At 44.9% G+C, this 18,385-nt stretch overlaps 1 protein-coding gene and 1 long non-coding RNA gene across 27 annotated transcripts in view; one reads left to right on the top strand and one right to left on the bottom strand.

Annotated features, from left to right (window-relative positions):
* Positions 1 to 630: 630 nt before the first annotated feature.
* Positions 631 to 18,385, bottom strand: part of LOC102155229 — a 70,438-nt gene continuing 52,683 nt past the window's right edge. For 7 of the 23 annotated variants that reach the window (XM_038581336.1, XM_038581339.1, XM_038581337.1 and 4 more), the window contains 3 exons: positions 7,184 to 7,271; positions 6,479 to 6,616; positions 4,873 to 5,804 (listed from right to left, as the gene is read on the bottom strand). In XM_038581336.1, the coding sequence (XP_038437264.1) occupies positions 5,421 to 5,804; positions 6,479 to 6,616; positions 7,184 to 7,271 (610 nt within the window). In that variant the 3' untranslated portion in view covers positions 4,873 to 5,420. The other 16 variants (XR_005382261.1, XR_005382262.1, XR_005382258.1 and 13 more) reach the window with 16 other exon arrangements.
* LOC111093455 lies at positions 8,949 to 13,166 on the top strand. Of its 4 annotated transcripts, none has more exons than XR_005382269.1 (5): positions 8,949 to 9,115; positions 9,791 to 9,936; positions 10,815 to 11,257; positions 11,811 to 12,580; positions 12,692 to 13,166. It is a non-coding gene; the product is annotated as an uncharacterized LOC111093455 (long non-coding RNA). The 4 variants fall into 4 exon arrangements; XR_005382270.1 differs by having other exon boundaries at positions 10,634 to 11,257; XR_005382268.1 differs by having other exon boundaries at positions 10,491 to 11,257.

The following is an 18,385-nucleotide window of genomic DNA, read 5'->3' as shown; positions in this document are numbered from 1 at the left end:
ATTCTCACCGCATTATATCGGGAGTGGATTCTATCAGTATGACTTATCACTATTGATGTTGACCCTGATCCCAGATGAGGTCATGTTCATCAGGATTCTCCACTGTGAAGTGATCCTTTTCTCCTCATTTTCCGTGGTATACTCTTTAGAAGGAAGTCACTATGTGCATTCCACACTTGGGGAATGGGCAATAGGCTCCACCTCCTTGAGGATGTAGTATCTACATGAATTATTTGGAATTTTTCTACACAGGAGATTCTTCTATTCTTTCTCATTCATGTATTCACTTTTTTATATTAGTATGGGCTCCTGGACATTTATTTTAGAGTTTGGGTTATAATCCAGTACACTTCAATTATTTTGTTGCTCAGATTGTCCCAGTTTTGGACCTTGGAAGGTCTTTCAGCTGGTGTCCCTTTGACACATGCCTATAGGGGCAGCAGTTAAGCACTTCCTTATTCTCTGGCACCACATGATGCTCCAGATTCATTTTATCTCAATCCTTCTACTGATCAGTCTGTCTAATAATAATAAGCTAAGTTAAAAAAGGGAATATTTCCAAAGTCAGTTAATATAGAGGCTAAACAAAACCAAGAACCCAGACTATTTTTGTTTTTCTTTTTACCACCCTTATGTGGGATTTTTTTTTAATAAAAAATATTTTTTTATTAGAGAAGTGTGAAATAACAAGTCTGAGCTGAACAAAACCAGACAATGGAAGCCCAGAAGACAACCCTGCTCCTGTGGGATCCCATATCAGTCAGGTCTCCAGGGTATATACTGGCATATCCTTTGAGTGGGCTCTTCTAATGGTCCCAAAAAGGCTGCCATAGTCCCAGGCATCATCTCTTCACATACATACACCAGAAGCTGAAAAAACAAAACAAAACAAAACAAAACCATGCCCACCTCTTCAGAAAGCAAAGGAAAACTTCCCCATAAGATCCCTACCAGCTTTCCCGTCTCATCTCAATGGCCAAAATTGTCTCTTTTTTTTTAAAATTATTTATTTATTTATGATAGTCACACAGAGAGGGAGAGAGGCAGAGACACAGGCAGAGGGAGAAGCAGGCTCCATGCACCGGGAGCCCGACGTGGGACTCGATTCGGGTCTCCAAGATCGCGCCCTGGTTCAAGGCAGGCACCAAACCGCTGCGCCACCCAGGGATCCCCAAAATTGTCTCTTAAGCCCACTCATAAACTAATCCCTGGGAAGGAAAAACAAGATTCCCTACTCTGGGTCTGAGGCCATTGCAAGGCCATCCTAATCTGAATAGCACTGCCACACTTTGGAGGGTAATTAAAAATGGGATTCTGTTCACTTGGAATAAGGGAAGTTAGAGTAATGGCCATATGCATGAAAACTAACAGTGCTAACACCCATGGAAGGCTATTAGAATTAGATAACTCAGATATATGTCCTTTAATGATAGAAGAGATATCAGTCCACTGCTCGGGATTTAGTCAGAAAGTGTGAGTGAGGGAAGGGAGTCTTGGAGGTTTTGCTGAGGATAACTTGTGAATGCATGGAAATGCCAGTGATACAAAAGACTTCCTTGTATCTTTCCTTTTCTTTCATTACCACCGTCATTTTATTTTTACAACTGCCCTTCTCTCCTGTTCAAATTCTCATGAGTTTTTTGCTGGAGGTCTTTTTCTTCTCTAAGAACCACGTCAGTTTCTAAATTATCTGCTTCCCTTCTGGGCACCAAACAACAAAATAAGTAAAGCATTTGTGAAAGTTTTCATGAGTACAATGAAAGAGTTTAGGTGTCTGCCCTGTGCCCTATTGGAAATTTTTTTTTTAAGATTTATTTATTTATTTATTTATTTATTTATTTATTTATTTATTTATTTATGATAGACAGAGAGAGAGAGAGAGAGAGAGGCAGAGACACAGGAGGAAGGAGAAGCAGGCTCCATGCCAGGAGCCCGACGTGGGACTCGATCCTGGAACTCCAGGATCGCGCCCTGGGCCAAAGGCAGGTGCCAAACCGCTGAGCCACCCAGGGATCCCCCCTATTGGAAATTTTCTGATAGCTTGACAAAGGTACAGTGAGAATCAACAAGGGGGAAATTTCTTCGTATCAGTAGGGGTGGTGCATGTGGGCTTGATATGGGCTAAAAGAAAGAGAAGTTAGGTAAGTACATGTGGGTAAAAACACGGAAAAGAAAAAGTGAGTCTGTCTTTAAGATTTACAACACATAAAATAATTAGCAAACAAAACCATATTCCCACTGGTGCCTTTACATCACCCTATGCTCCAAATAAGTTCTCTCCTCCCTGATTTCTCCTCACTGCTTATACTATCAGTCAGCACATGGTCAACTAGAAGTAATGGGAAATGTTAACCCCTAGGGAATTTTTTTTTTTCATGTATTTAAAAGTCTGGAGAGAAGCCCTTGCTGCCATTAGGTTAGCTGATCAAGCATATTAAGAAGCCAGCTTTTTCCATCCTGCCACCCTCTGTTTGTCGGCTTTTTGTCTTGATATTTATTGCTTCATGGTCACAAGGTAGCTGTCACAGCCCCAGGAATCATGGCTGCATTCAAAGTCAAGATGCAGTAAGGCAGTCAGATAGAGAGGGCTAATAATATTCTTACCATCAGGGTAATTTTAACAAGTCCTTAACAGATCTCTCTTTTGCTTCACTGACCAAAACTTGGTCACACACACTCACATACACACACGAGCTGCAAAGGGGGCAACAAAAGTGAGTACATGGCAAACAGTATTATCTTGGCCGTGACTGGGTTAAAATCAATCAATCACAAGTCTTCCCTAGAAACTGGATGCAATGTGCTTCCCCCACACGTTGCTTTCCTTACCCTCAAAATCAGAGTTCTGTTAGCAAGAAAGAAAACAGAGAAATGACAGGTAACTAGATCTGCCAAACTCATTCACACACATGTATCTTTTATCCTATTTGCCTCATCTATATAGTGGTGAAAGAGTTTAGGTGTCTGCCCTGTGGCCTGAACGTCTCACCAATCCCCTCCTCTTACTGAAGATCAATTCCTATTTCAAGGCTCCAGGTAACCTTACCTTTAGGACTTGCCCAGGACCTGCAGTCCCACCTCTGGTCCAGTGGAAAAGCCCAGGCCCTGGGGTCTGCTTTCCCAGATGTGAATTCTGGCCAAGCCACTTTCTACTTATAGTCTTTTAGAAATTTTTTTTTCAGTCTTTTAGAAATTGATTTAGGAATTGATTTGACCTTCTAAGAGTGAGGACTCTTCCATTTCTTCATCTGTCTAAAGAACATGAGTACAGGGATGCCTGGGTGGCTCAGCAGTTGAGCATCTGCCTTTGACTCAGGGTGTGATCCTGGAGTACTGGGATCAAGTCCCACATCAGGCTCCCTGCAAGGAGCCTGCTTCTCCCTCTGCCTGTGTCTCTGCCTCTCTCTGTGTCTCTCATGAATAAATAAATAAAATCTTCAAAAAAAAAAAAACAACAAAGAACATGAGTACAGTGGTTAGCACAAAGCTGTCTTCAATTTTTTAAAAGATGTTGGATGGATTGAATGGATGAATGGATGGTTGGATGGATGGATGGATGGATGACTGGATGGATGGACGGGTGGATGGATGGATGGACAGATGATTGGAGGGTCGGATGGATCATATTCAGCCCCACAGAACTATTAAAAAGGTTAGACAGTGTATATGAAAAGACTGAAAGATTCCTGGCGCACAGTAAATGCTCATTAGACACAAGTAGAAACTGATCGTATCACTTTCCTACTTCAAAACCTTCAATAGCTAGTTACCCTTAGGGTGAATGATCAAGTTCAAACTGCTTGCACAATCTGGCCTTTGGCTTCCCCTTGGGACCCTCCCTGTCAGCTTCACTCACACTGTCATCGGCACCTGCACACCTGCTCCTCCTACCTGGAACTGGATGAGCCTGCTCTTCCTTCAGCTTCTAGCCTTAGGAGACTTATCCTCCTGGGGATCTTCATTTCTGCTCCTCTCACAAGCTATGCCAGATAAGGTTCCCAGGGGAACAAGAAGCTAGGACATCCAAGAAGAATTTATTCAGAGAGAGTTTTCAGAGCTGGGAAGCGAAAAAGCATCCTCTCAAAATCTGCACTGCCAAGGCCCCAGGCTAAACCAATGGGACTCATCTTGTTCTGTATCTTGGGAACTTGTAGGAGGTGGGGACTGCAGATACAGAGAGGACTGGGATACAGAGAGGACTGGAACTACAATGAACAGGCAGGTTCCTCAAGGAACCAAGAACAAGGCCCAGATAGAACTTAGAAAGACCAGTAATTACTCGGGAACCTACAATTTGCCAAGTTATAGTTGCAATCTCCTGAGATCCTTCATTTTATAATAGTTTCTTATACTCCATGGATATCCAAAGCTAAACTATTCATCTTCTCTTCCTTCCAGCCTCTCCTCCCTGACTCCTTATCTCTGCCCATAATGCTGCCATTCATCCTCCCAGACATCTTTCATCCCTGACTCTCACATCATCGGTTTCTGCACGGTGGTCCTCACACTATTCCTGTGGCACAGCTCCTCCACTGGCCCACTGCACCTGCTTAGACCCTTCCTCATTCCCCTGGGGCTTCTCCCCACCCCAGGCCACTCCCTGCTCACAGAGCCTGAATCCTTTCTTAACCTACCACTCCCATCCCCTCAACTGACTCCCCATGTGGCTCCCCATTGTCTTTGTTAAATGCAACGTCTCACCTGGTGCTCTGGACTCTGCACCATGAATGCCAGGTAACTTTTGGTCCTGCCTCTCCTTTGGCCTCCTCCTCCTCCTCTCATTTTCTATTTCTTTATTTTAAGACATGTCATACATTCAAAAGATTGTTCCTAAGAGACGTACAATTATTTTTAAAAAGATCGTGCCTGCGAAAACACCAGTTGCAGTAAGACTCAGTTATGTCGAGTTTGTTAGATGGCCACTGACTTCTGTGCTCCCCCATTTACCTGCTGCCCTCCTGCCTCCAAGAACAAATACTCTCCTGACATTTGAAGGATCATTCTTTTCATTTCTTTTTTTATTACTGACATACAAGTGACATTCAATATCCTACGGTATCCCCACAAAAAGTCTAGTAATCATCTGTCACCGTACAAAGTTATTACAATATTATTAACTATATTCCTTTGATTTCTTTATAGTTTTGCCACCTATTCTTAAATGACATGTTGTCTAGTGTTGCCAGATTCTGAATTCTCTACAGATTGTATCATCTATATTTATTGTGCTGTGACTAGTTCTTTTTTTAACAGCCTTTTTGAGATAGCATTCACATACCATGCAATTCATCCATTTCAAGTGTCTAATTCAATGGTTTCGATATATTTGGTGTAGGTAAGGTAACCGACATCTCAATCAAATTTTAAAAAATATTATCATCCCAGCAAGAACCCCTGCACTCATTAGCACTTCTTCAACCCTAGGCAAACACTGATCTACTTTCTGTCCCTATAGCTTGTCTACTGTATTCTAGTTCATTTAATGGACTCGTACTCATGTGATTTTTGGCACACTCTGTGCTGTCACAAAATTGGAGCACTCTTCCCCCAAGCTGTGCCAGAACACTGGTCACTGTCGGGAGAGCCTCACAGGCCATTGGTTGCCCATCCAGGGCTGATGGCTTCTGCAGGACCCATCTCCATCCTCTCTCTTCCAGGAAGCCTTTCCTCTTTTCTACTCCACTCCTATGTGATTCTCCCTTTGTCAAATTCTCAAAACCTGCTGTCATGGAGTTCATGGATTCAGCTGAGTCCCGCACATAGCAGGTGTCCGATGAGTCTTTGCACTCGTGTTCTCTTGTGCACTAAGGGGACAAGAGACATGCATGTTACTCTGGCTGAGTTCATCATTGTGTGTGCATACAGTCAGTACTGTAAAGAGGGGAACTCACCAGGCACAATGAGAATACAATGCCTCCTTACCCTAAAAGAATGGTCCCACCCTCTGGAGGGGCTAGCTCTTTCCCTGCCCCCAGACGAAATCTCAGGCAGGATCTGTGGCTTCCTGCTTCTCTCAGATTATACATTCCCAACATCCAGCCCACATCATAGTCAAATGTCCATTTAACATGAAGGTCCCTCTCTCTCAGTTTGGGTCTCCTTCTGGCAGGCCCTGGAACTGTGCAGATGGCTTCTTCTCTTTCCCTCTTTCCCTCGCTTGTCCACCTGCACCTTTGACCTCCCCAAGGTTAGAATCAGGGAGCAGGGCAGAGTAAACTGCCATTGGCCACAGCTCACATGTGAAGCCAACTCTTTCTCCGAACCTCTCTCCTGTCCCCCCAAAACTGGGGATATTTCCCACCTGTCATGCCTATGAGTCAGGCAGAAGGGTCCCATCTAGCTGATCACTTAGAAGCCTTCCCTGGGTCCCTGGTCACCTAGCAATACCTCTAGCTTCTTTCTGCTCTGGCCCTTCTTTATGATAATCCCCCAGGGCTCGCTCTCTCTCTCTCTCTGTTTCTCTCTCTCACATGCTCACCTCTGGTCCACAGCGAACATACGTCTTTGGCCCGAGTTCAGTACAAGTACAGCCATACAGCTCTCTTCTCTGTGGCCTCAGCCAGCCTCTTGTCCATGAGAATTCACATACCTGAACCATACTCTGGGCCCCTGAGAACTCACAGACCAAGGAAAGAAGGTAGCAACCCACCCCCCCACCCCCATGGAGGGATAAAATTCAATGCATAATGCGTATTTCTCTTCAAAGAAGTGCTCTGTCTAAACTCCGAACCCTCTCTTGGCCTCTCCAGTGTGTTTTGTTATGTTATGTTTTGTTTTGTTTTGTTTTGTTTGAAGTAAGTTCCATGCCCAGCATGGAGCTCAATGTGCAGCTTGAACGTATGACTCTGAGATCAAGACCTGAGTTGAGATCAAGAGATGGATGCTTAACGGACTGAGCCACCCAGGGAATCCCTCTCCAGTGTTTTATATCGGCTGCAGCTGGTGGTCAGCTGGGGCCTCAAATCTGGCTTCCAACACTCCCCTTTGCAGTCCTGCCTGGGAAACCACACACCTCCCTGTGCAATGTCATTGCTCTTGCCTCTTTTGACTTGCCACGTCAGCCAAAATGGAGACAAGAGTCCCATTTCAACATCCTGTGCTTCTCTTTTCTTTCATGAGACCATGTGTCCCTGGGAGGCGGGAACTCTGCCCTACTCACCCTCATTGCCTTCTCCCCTCTTACCTGATGCTTAGCGGCGCCATGCTCTAGGTGCCAGGCAGTGTTTTGGAGGAAGACAGCAGTGGCAGTGGCCCAGCAGCAGGAAGGAGCCCTGGGGAGAAAAAGGCAGAAGAGTTCAATTTTAGGGCAATGGCTCAAAGGGAAGGGAAGGCTTTAGAAGTTCCATTTTAGAAGTTGCTCAGCTTGGTAGCTATTTTTCAATGAAGTCGGGGATCTATCTGGTCGGGTTGCCTCTGGTGTTGGGTCGAAAACAAGCAGATCACATAAGAAATGTCATAAAGTAATAGTCTCAGTAATGCTAAGAACATACAATGTAAGAATGATGAGGTTTAAGAGGGAACAAAGGATTACTTTCACTGCATCTACATCCCTCCAGTGATTTTTCTAGATAACTCTGTTCCTGAAAATCAGATCTGTCACCAATCTCTTCTTTGGAATATTAGGAAATATGACTGGCCCCTTGGTTTGGAGCTGATGGAGGTGTATGCTCAAGCGCGTGGGCACATACAGAAGCAGAATGTATTAGCAGAGTGAGGAGATCTGGAATAAGAAATTATTACCGTAAGTGTCAGACTTCTATCTCAGTAGCACTTGGCTGGATCTCACCACGTTGTGGTCGCTGTTCCTATTACATCCTGAACTCATGGGCTTCCATCCATACCCATTTATGTGTCAAACATTTATTGACACAAGGTAGGAATTTTGAGTTAAGGGTTCCAAACTTCTCCCTTCTAGTAAATTCCCTGCTTTACTTTTAGCCAGCAGCCTCCTCTCAAATGCCTCTCCAGTCTATCACCTTCTCCCTGTCCCTACGTGCCCCTCCCCTCAAATCCGGTCTTCACCATCACAGTGGGTTTGTTCAAAAGAGCTTTAAACTAGTTCACCACTTACCAGTCTCTGTTATCCAGGCTACCTTCAGCTCGGATGCCTGTTATGGCCTGAATTGTGCCCCCTGCCATCCCAGCCCCTGCTCAAATTCATTATTTTGAAGTCCTAATTTCCAGTACCTCACAATGTACCCATATTTGGAGATAGGGCTTTAAGGAGGTGACAAGTTAAAATGAGGTCATTAGGGTAGGTTCTAATTCAATAGGACTGGTGTCCTCACAAAAGAGGAAATTTGGACATAGGCATCCCAATAGAGGGAAGACCGTATGAAGACACAGGGGAAAGATGGCCATTTACAAATTGAAAAGAGAGGCCTCCGAAGAGACCGAACCTGCCAACACCTTGATGTCAGACTTCCAGACTCCAGGATTGTAAGAAAATCCATTTCAGTTGTTCCAATCACCCAGCCTATAGAACTTTGTTATGGTAGCCCTAGAAGACTAACACAATGCCCACTAGCTTCCGACACATAGATCTGCATAGTCTCTTGTTTAAAACCCTGCTCTAGGACCCCTGGGTGGCTCAATGGTTGAGTGTCTTCCTTCGGCTCAGGTCATGATCCTGGGGTCCTAGGATCGAGTCCCACATCGGGCTCCCCGCGGGGAGCCTACTTCTTCCTCTGCCTGTGTCTCTGCCTCTCTCTGTATGTCTCTCATGAATAAGTAAATAAAATATTTTAAAAAAAACAAAAAAAACAAACAAAAACCCAAGCAAACAAAAAACCCTGCTCTAGCTCTCAGACTTCCCATTTCCTTTGGGATCAGGTTCAAAGTCCTTAGCATGGCATATCTCGATCTTCCAAGCTCAACCTGCCTCTCTGAGGTCATCTCCTGCTGACCAATCCTAGCTCGTGCCATCATTCCTAGTACTATGACACAACATATAAGCACAAGTGTCAGAACACACTGTGCCTGGACCACCCCCCTGACCTGGCACATACTGTCAGCTGTCTGAGAGTCACCCTGACTATGCCTCCCTAGTCCTTCAAGAGATGCTTGTAATGTATACAATTGTTGAATTACTATGTTGTGCACCTGAACATTATATGTTAGCTATATCTCAATAATAAAATTTTAAAAAATAAACCTGAGGCAAAGAAATAATAATCTGTTAAAACTGTGTCATAGTTTACCTACCTGCTTATTATTTATTATCTTATTCTTCCAGAATGTAGTCACCAAAAGTCAAGTATTTTTGTCTGACTCATTGAGAGCCATAACTTTGGGCAGTAGAATAGGACTTACTAGACACTCAATAAACGTTTTTGATTGGGTGAATGAGGTCAGAAGGAAAGAGATGGTGAGAGAAGGAGGGAAGAAGAAAGGCAAAAAGGGGAAAAAAAAGAAAAATTGTCACTCAGATGTCTCATAACCTTAACCCATACACCCCCAGGGAGAGCCTGCCCCTCATTGTGCTCTCCCAGCACTTTCTCTACTAGAACACTTATACCTTTGGGTGGTCACTGTTTGCATTGAGTTCCTTGAGGCAGAGACAGGGTTTTATCCAGCACTTAGTAGGTGCTCAAAAAACATTTGTTGAATGGCCAATGTTATGTATCTATTATTTGTCTTCCCCTCCAAATTCATGTGTTCAAGCACTAACCTCCAATGTGATGGTATCAGGAGTTGGAGCCTTTGGGAGGTAATGAGGGTCATATGAGGTCATGAGGGGGGCTCTGGTCTTCCCTTATTTAATTTTTTTACGATTTTATTTATTTGACAGAGAGAGAGAGCACAAGTAGGGGGAGTGGCAGGCAGAGGGAGAGGCAGAAAGAGAAGCAGCCTCCCCGCTGAGCGAGAACCCTGATGCAGCACTCGATTTCAAGACCCTAGGATCGAGTCCCACTAGGATCATGACCTGAGACAAAGGTGAATACTTAACCCACTGAGCCACCCAGGTGCCCTCTGACCTTCCCTTATAAGAAGAGAGAACAGAGAGCTTTCTTCCTCCCTCCCTTCCTCATGCCTCCTCTACCTCCCCTCTGCTCCCTCCCTCTCCCCTCCTTCCCTCACCACACCCTGCCAAGTGAGGACACAGAAAGAAGGGAGCCACCCATAGGCCAGAAGAGTGCCATCACTAGCAACCAAATCGGCCAGCACCCAACCTCCAGAACCCTGAGGAAAATGAATTGCTGTTGTGTAAGCCACCTAGGCTAGGGATCTCGTTGCAGCAGCCTGAGCAGATGAAAACAGCTGGATGGCTGAATAAATGAAGGGGACACTTTCTACTTTTTTAACCAAGGGCTCTTCCCCAGACCTGGCCACTGTTCCCTTACGTGCTGTCTGCGTGACACGCAGTCGTGGGCAGGCCCCATCCATCTTGTCCTCCTGACACGGATGAACTGCCCTCGGGCCTCAGACCTTTTCTGGGTACGTAGCATCATGTGTGCTATATCCTCTTTCCATCCACTTTCTCCTTTCAGGGCTCAATAATGAATTGCCTTTGACTTTTGCTAAAAAGTATGAAATTGACTTTCTCCACCCTGGAAATTCCTTGTCCCCTTCTTCTCCCCGGAGCCTCTTTGAGTAAATCCACCTTTGCCAATCATCAATCTTCCTCATCCAGGCTCTTGGCCAGCATCACGCCGGGTCACAGTCAGATTATTCTGTCCTGGAGATACGGTGTTTCCTCCGTTGAAGGTTTAGCTCCAGCCCAAGCTGCTTTCTTTCTGCTTTCCTTCCTGCAAACCCAGGACTCTTCACGTTCTTCTCTGGTTACGTAATTGCAATTTTCACAATTTGCACAGGCTTCCTCCTAAAGGTTCATCATCGTGTAGTACCTTCAAGCAAACCTAACTTCTGTTAGTTCAAACGGGCATTAAAGCTGTAACGGAAATATCATGCACCTGAGACTGCAGCAGGCACCCCATTTCGGGGTGAGCCACAGAAAAACCTGTTGCATCAACAAACAAAACGCTTGGCGAGGAACTAAAATTTTCTTACCACGCTCCTGACATTTCAGTAAGCCTTGCCCAACACACCCTCCCACCCTCCGTGTGGAGTCTGAGAGCTGCAGAAATTGCGAGGCAACCAGAGGAGTGTTTGCTTACTTCCCTCTCTGTCAAGGAGCCTAGGAGAGGGGTGCTGAAGCGTGCCTGGATCACTTACGATAAAAAAAAAAAGAAAAGAAAAAAAGAAAACCAGCCGAAGTTGGATTGGAAAGGTGCAGAGGAGGAGGAAAGCCTAGGAGGTACGTATCTGCTCTACCACAATGCTGTTCCACAGTGTGGCCTGCAGTCACCTGCAGCTGGTTAAATTTAAATTAATTAAAATTATGTAAAATATTGGGGCGCCTGGGTGGCTCAGTGGTTGAGTGTCGTGATCCCTGGATTCTGGGATTGAGTCCTGCACTGGGCTCCCTAGAGGGAGCCTGCTTCTCCCTCTGCCTCTCTCTGTGTGTCTCCCAGGAATAAATAATTAAGATCTTTAAAAAAAAAATGAATGAAAAATTATGTAAAATTTTAAGTATGGTTCTTCTGACACAGTAGCCACATTTCAAGTGCTCAAGGGCCCCAAGTAGTGGCTACTGTATATTGGACAATGCAGTTACAGAATGTTTCCATCCTTGCAGAAACTTCTTTTGAGCAGCTCTGACGTCTATTGTAAGTAATATGGTAAGGAACACCCAAATGAGAATGAAGTTCCTACTGTTGAAATGAGCATTGGGAAAATATGCATCGGGAAAATATGGAATGAACTTTGGTGACTGCTAGAAGCATGATTTTTTTTTTCATCACTTGCAGGTTCTCTGTTAACACTAGAGAGAGAAAAGAATGAAAGGCAGAGAGAAGAAAGGAAGAACAGTCAGATGGTTATCAGTGCCAAGGTGTCTCACTGCAGATCAAGAGAACCTACAGTTTTTACACCAAAAGAAAGCCAGTGGCCGGAGGCCAACTTCTCTGAAGTCCTGTCAGGAGGTGGCACACAGTGTCCCATCTGAAAAAGTGACTTCAAACGTCTCTGCATGATCCTGCAGACATGGGTCATGGGTCACGCAGGTTTTTGATGTGGCAATTTAAAAGACGGAATATGAAAGAGGAGAATGATGTCACCTTTAAACAGCTCCTAACCCCTATTCACACACCACTTCCTTTACTTCTTCTTTAAAAAAAAAAAAAAAAAAAAAAGATTGTATTTATTTATTTATTTGAGAGAGAGTGTGTAGGAGCAGGGGCAGAGGGAGAGGGAGAAGGAGACTCCTCACTGAGCAGGGAGCCCAGACAGACGGACAGACAAATGTGGGCCTCGATCCCAGGACCCCAGGATTATGACCTGAGCCAAAAGTAGATGCTTAACCAACTAAGCCACCCAGGTACCTCGCAGCACTTCCAGTCCTTAAGGCCACGCTGGATGACGGGCCAGTTGTGCAGTAACTTACGTGGGCACCGTTGCTGGGAAAGAACACTCACGTGCCCAGGACCTGGCTGCACCTGCCTAAACCTGACAGGAGACAAAGCCCAAGGGTCTGTGATCCCAAGGAGGCTCTGATATTTGGATTCTGGGGCTCCCTACAGTGAGTGCACGCCCACATTCTTGGCTTCTCCACTCCCCAGCCTGTCTCTCCAGGTTTTTAAACCATTGCTCTGTTTAGTAAGACTTCATTTCTTCCTCCACTGTCATGTAGGAAGTGGCCAGTGTGCATCCCACCACCGCATAGATTTGTCAAGACCTCATAACAGCAATCCTGTAGGAGTAGCCTCGACTTCTGGGCTTTGTGAAACATCTGAAGCCAACCAGCTCGGCTGACACCTCACCCCAGCCACCCCATGTGGTGGGCTGGCCGAAGCACGGAATTACCCAAAGAAAATCTGGAAGTGAGTGGGACCACTCGTGTGAGCGGTCACTCAGCCTCTCGCCAAAATGAGGAGCAAGGAAATGTCTCTGCACCCACATTCAGGAGCTGGCAAGCTTCTTAATCAGCCGACACCAGAGCATAATCATCAACTCTTGGGGATCCCTCAAGAAGGCTGTGTGCAGGGGCGCCTGGGTGGCTCAGAGGTTGAGCATCTGCCTTCAGCTCAGGTCGTGATCCCCAAGTCCTGGGATCGGGTCCCGCATCAGACTCCCCATGGGGAGCCTGCTTCTCCCTCTGCCTGTGTCTCTGCCTCTCTCTGAGTCTCTCATGAATAAATAAATAAAATCTTTTTTAAAAAAAAAGCTCCCCTTTTTTTGTGCATACTTGTATGTGCATGTACCATACACAGACACGGACATACAGATGCAATCTTCTCACACACACATTCACACTCACACATACAACATACACCATTCCCCCCCATGCACACATACACACCCATACACATATACACCTGCTCACACATGTACATGCTTTTGAGAGTCCAGCCCTCACCAGAGCCCTTTGGCCTGGACACCCAGGAGGCAGTAGCCACTGGCCTGGGCTCAGGGTCGAGAGGTGGTTCAGCGTTTTCAGCTGGACTCGCCACATTAGTCTAACTCTCCTGAAAAGATATGTACTATCTATTGATAGATTAGCTTATGGTCTGTGATGGTACAGCTATGGTACACACAAGGTTGATGATACACACAGAGAGGAGATCCGTGAACAGGCCAACAACCAGAGAAGAGGAAGGGAGGAGGAATGCAAAGCCTTCTAACAGGAGGACAACAACCTACTTCAGAAATCGGCCCACCCGCCGACCAGTCATGCTGCCTGGGCCCCCGGGAGGGTTTGCAGTCGCATTCACACAGGCATCGGGCAGTGCGGCCTGCCTCTGTTGTCCCAGCGAGAGGCTCACTACGAAACCTGCAGGCATTCAGCTATTTCAAAGGAATTGAGAAGAAAGAAGGGATGATGGAACTGCAGAAATGTGTGTTTTTTTTAAGGTGGTGCTAACAGGCTAATAATATCTGAGTTTTCAGGGTGTGCTGCACGCACTCGAAGCTTCTGCAAACATGAGCTAATTAACCTGAACTCAGAGGTAGGTGCACCTAGGAACTGTTAGCACTTGAGCTTGCAGAGCCACTTCTTGTAGCCACATATCACACTTCTTGTAGCAACATGCCAAGTAATTGCCAAACACACGCAAGGTCTAAAATATCCGGATTTAAATGAACAGAGGGCTAGCACCATGCTGTCCATGCATTTGCATTAGCGTTCTCACTCTCCCCTCCCAGCTCTGGGCTGTCGTGCCTTCATCTAGCCTCCAACACCACTCAGCTATCTTCCTCCTCTGCAAAGCCTTCCCCAGCTGTTCTTGCCAGATCCTTCTTTATAGCGGCCAACTCTCCCGGCTGGCCCAAGACTGTCTCCATTTTAGTGCTGAAAACCCCACATGCAAGGAAACCCCTTAATCCTGGGCAAATGGAGCCCATTGGTCACCCTGAGTCTCTCACAGCCCTATAGGATCGGTAGCATGTGATTTGCTATTAATGACACTGTATGCTGTCTAATAACCTAACCCATGACATTGACTGAATCTGTCAAAAGGTTATAACTGCTCAAGTCAAGGGTCTTTTATTAATCTCCTTGGTATGCCTAATTTAGGTACCAAGAATTGCACGTTGACTTCATTTCTTTTCATACCAGGTCTCTGCTTTGACACAGTTCAAAATAAGACCCCTAAAAGGCCCTTGAAAGACAAGACGAGCTTTCCCATCAAAAGGTGTCCTGAGCCCTGATCTTCAAGGTTGAAGGTCTAGACCAAGAAGGATCTATGGGTTTTGCCCTGATTTTTGAACTTGGTCACAGTAACTTCTTGCAAGATACATCCACAAAGGCAAGAGAAACAAAAGCAAAAATGAATTATTGGGACTTCATCAAGAGAAGAAGCTTTTGCATAGCAAAGGATACAGTCAACAAAACTAAAAGACAACCTACAAAATGGGAGAAGATATTTGCAAATGACGTATCAGACAAAGGGCTAGTTGTCAAGATCTATAAAGAACTTATTAAACTCAACACCCAAGAAACAAACAATCCAATCATGAAATGGGCAAAAGACATGAACAGAAATCTCACAGAGGAAGACATAGACGTGGCCAACAAGCACATGAGAAAATGCTCCGCATCACTTGCCATCAGAGAAATACAAATCAAAATCACAATGAGATCCCACCTCACCCCAGTGAGAATGGGGAAAATTAACAAGGCAGGAAACCACAAATGTTGGAGAGGATGTGGAGAAACGGGAACCCTCTTGCACTGTTGGCGGGAATGTAAACTGGTGCAGCCACTCTGGAAAACTGTGTGGAGGTTCCTCAAAGAAATAGATCTGCCCTACGACCCAGCAATTGCACTGCTGGGGATTTACCCCAAAGATACAGATGCAATGAAATGCCGGGACACCTGCACCCCGATGTTTCTAGCAGCAATGGCCACAATAGCCCAACTGTGGAAGGAGCCTCGGTGTCCATCAAAAGATGAATGGATAAAGAAGATGTGGTTTATGTATACAATGGACTATTCCTCAGCCATTAGAAACGACAAATACCCACCATTTGCTTCGACATGGATGGAACTGGAAGGTATTATGCTGAGTGAAATAAATCAGTCGGAGAAGGACAAACATTATATGGTCTCATTCATTTGGGGAATATAAAAAAAAGTGAAAGGGAATAAAGGGGAAAGGAGAAAAAATTAGTGGGAAATATCAGGGAGGGAGACAGAACACGAGATACTCCTAACTCTGGGAAATGAACTAGGTGGTGGAAGGGGAGGTGGGCGGGGGTGGGGGTGACTGAGTGACGGGCACTGAGGGGGCACTTGATGGGATGAGCACTGGGTGTTAGTCTATATGTTGGCAAATTGAACGCCAATAAAAAATAAATTTATAATAAAATAAAATAATAAAATAAAAAAAGAAAGATAGCTCTCAGGACACCTGAGTGGTTCAGCAGTTGAGCATCTGCCTTCGGCTCAGGTCGTGATCCGGGGTCCTGGGGCTAAGTCGGGCATCAGGCTCCCCGGCAGGGAACCTGCTTCTCCCTCTAAGTCTCTGCCTCTCTCTGTGTGTCTCTCATGGATAAATGCATGAAAAGAAAGGAAAGAAAAAAAAGAAAGAAAAGAGCAAGAAAGAAAGAAAGGAAGGAAGGAAGGAAAGGAAGGAAAGGAAGGAAGGAAGGAAGGAAGGAAAGGAAAGGAAAAGAAAGAAGAAAAGGAAGGAAGAAAGAAAGAAAGGAAAAAGTAAAGAAAGAAAGAAAGAAAAAGAAAAAGAAGAAAGAAAGAAAGAAAGAAAGAAAGAAAGAAAGAAAGAAAGAGAGAGAGATAGCCTTCAGTGGCTGTTTCTTAATCAGTCCCTAGAAGTTTTATTTAAATACAGATTTCCCAGAACTTTGGATTCAAGACTGCAGCTCTTCAAGTAGTTCCTGACTCCACCAGTCCTTGAAAAACAGAGTAGAAACTCTTTAATCTAACTCAGGTGGAGGACATGTGGGTAGCTCAGGCCATTAAGCATCTACCTTCAGCTCAGGTCATGGTCCTGAGTCCTGGGATCAAGCCCCATGTCCAGCTCCCCGCTCAGCAGGAAGTCTGTTTGCCCCTCCCTCTGCTTCTGTGAGCTCTCTCTCTCTCAAATAAATAAATAAATAAATAAATAAATAAATAAAATCTTTTTTAAAAAGAAATCTAACCCAGGTGGGACTAGATGTTGGTTGCTAATCAAAAAAGGCCATCTACAGTGAAGATCCATATTAAAAAAGGAAAAACTACATTCTTGTCTTAAACACTTCAGTTTACCTTAAAATATGTAAATGTCCATTCCTTCACCTATTTTTTGATGAATGCCCAAAGCCCTTCTTGGGTAGGGACTTGCTGATTGGATGGCTTCGTTATTTTTCTTGTATAAATCACATCCATATATTTCTAGTTTTGACTTCTTTAAAATAGAACAAGAATTTAAAGATACTTGTGAAGTGTTCTGAGTGTGGAATCCTTCCAGATCCTTGCAATGTGTTTTCATATCTCTTTACAGTTGTTGCAACCACACCAAATTAAGCAGAACTTTTGAGCAACTCACATTGTTGAGTCTCCTGGCAGCATGCAACTCAGTTCTCAGAGACACAACTCTCTGAGATAGATTATATCTTTTTGCAAAGAACATAAGTTACATAAAAAAAAGAAATCTTGGGGATCCCTGGGTAGCTCAGTGGTTTAGCATCTGCCTTTGGCCCAGGGCGTGATCCTGGAGTCCCAGGATCAAGTCCCACATTGGGCTCCTTGCGTGGAGCCGGCTTCTCCCTCTGCCTATGTCTCTGCCTTTCTCTCTCTCTACCTCTCTCGGTCACTCATGAATAAATAAATAAAATCTTTTAAAAAAATCTTTAGGGACACCTGTGTGGCTCAGTCGTTGAGCATCTGTCTTTGGCTAAGGTCATGATCCCAAGGTCCTAGGATCGAGTCCCACATCGGGCTCCCCGCAGGGTGTCTGCTTCTCCCTCTGCCTGTGTCTCTGCCTCTTCCTGTGTCTATCATGAATAAGTAAGTAAAATATTTTTTTAAAAATAAATCTTTCTTGCTTTGTTGACCAATTTATTCCAGGTATGAGGAACAGAGCCTGGCACAGGGCCGATGTTCAATTTGTTCTAAAAAAGATGTTTCACTGGGGGCCTGGGTAGCTCAGTCAATTGGCCGTCAGACTCTTGGTTTTGACTCAGGTCATGATCTCACGACTGAGGGATTGAGCCTCACATTGGGCTCTGTGCTCAGTGTGCAGTCTTCTTGAGATTCTCTCCCTCTGCCCCTTTCCCCACTCATTCTCTCTCTCTCTCTCTCTCAAATAAATAAATCTTTTTTTAAAAAAGATGATTCGGGGATCCCTGGGTGGCGCAGCGGTTTGGCGCCTGCCTTTGGCCCAGGGCGCGATCCTGGAGACCCGGGATCGAATCCCATGTCGGGCTCCCGGTGCATGGAGCCTGCTTCTCCCTCTGCCTGTGTCTCTGCCTCTCTCTCTCTCTCTCTCTCTCTCTCTGTGATATCATAAATAAATAAAAATTAAAAAAAAAAGATGATTCGCATAATATTTAATTAAATTAATTACAGTAATAGTACGACCAGCATAAAAATGTTTGAAAGCTAACACAACAGACTCAGTAGGCACAGTAGATAAATCAGCAAGCAGGTCAAAGTGGTCAACCATCTATGAGCATGAAACTTGCCTTGGGCATTGATTAGTATGTGTTTTGGGGGAGATGGGAGTGTCCACAAACTGGGGAGTCCATTAGGTGAAGATTTGTAATGAGACCCTTCTTTCCCCTGAAAAGTTAAGAAGCTTAGGTCAACGAGGGCTCAGAGAGAGAAAGTCAAAGAAAGGAGTCACATAGAATTTTAATGACTTCTGGTTGTCAAGAAGGTCTTCTCCCC

Source organism: Canis lupus, chromosome 31, assembly GCF_011100685.1.
Source record: "Canis lupus familiaris isolate Mischka breed German Shepherd chromosome 31, alternate assembly UU_Cfam_GSD_1.0, whole genome shotgun sequence".
NCBI classification, from domain to species: domain Eukaryota; kingdom Metazoa; phylum Chordata; class Mammalia; order Carnivora; family Canidae; genus Canis; species Canis lupus.
This window is presented reverse-complemented; position numbering and strand designations above follow the sequence as displayed.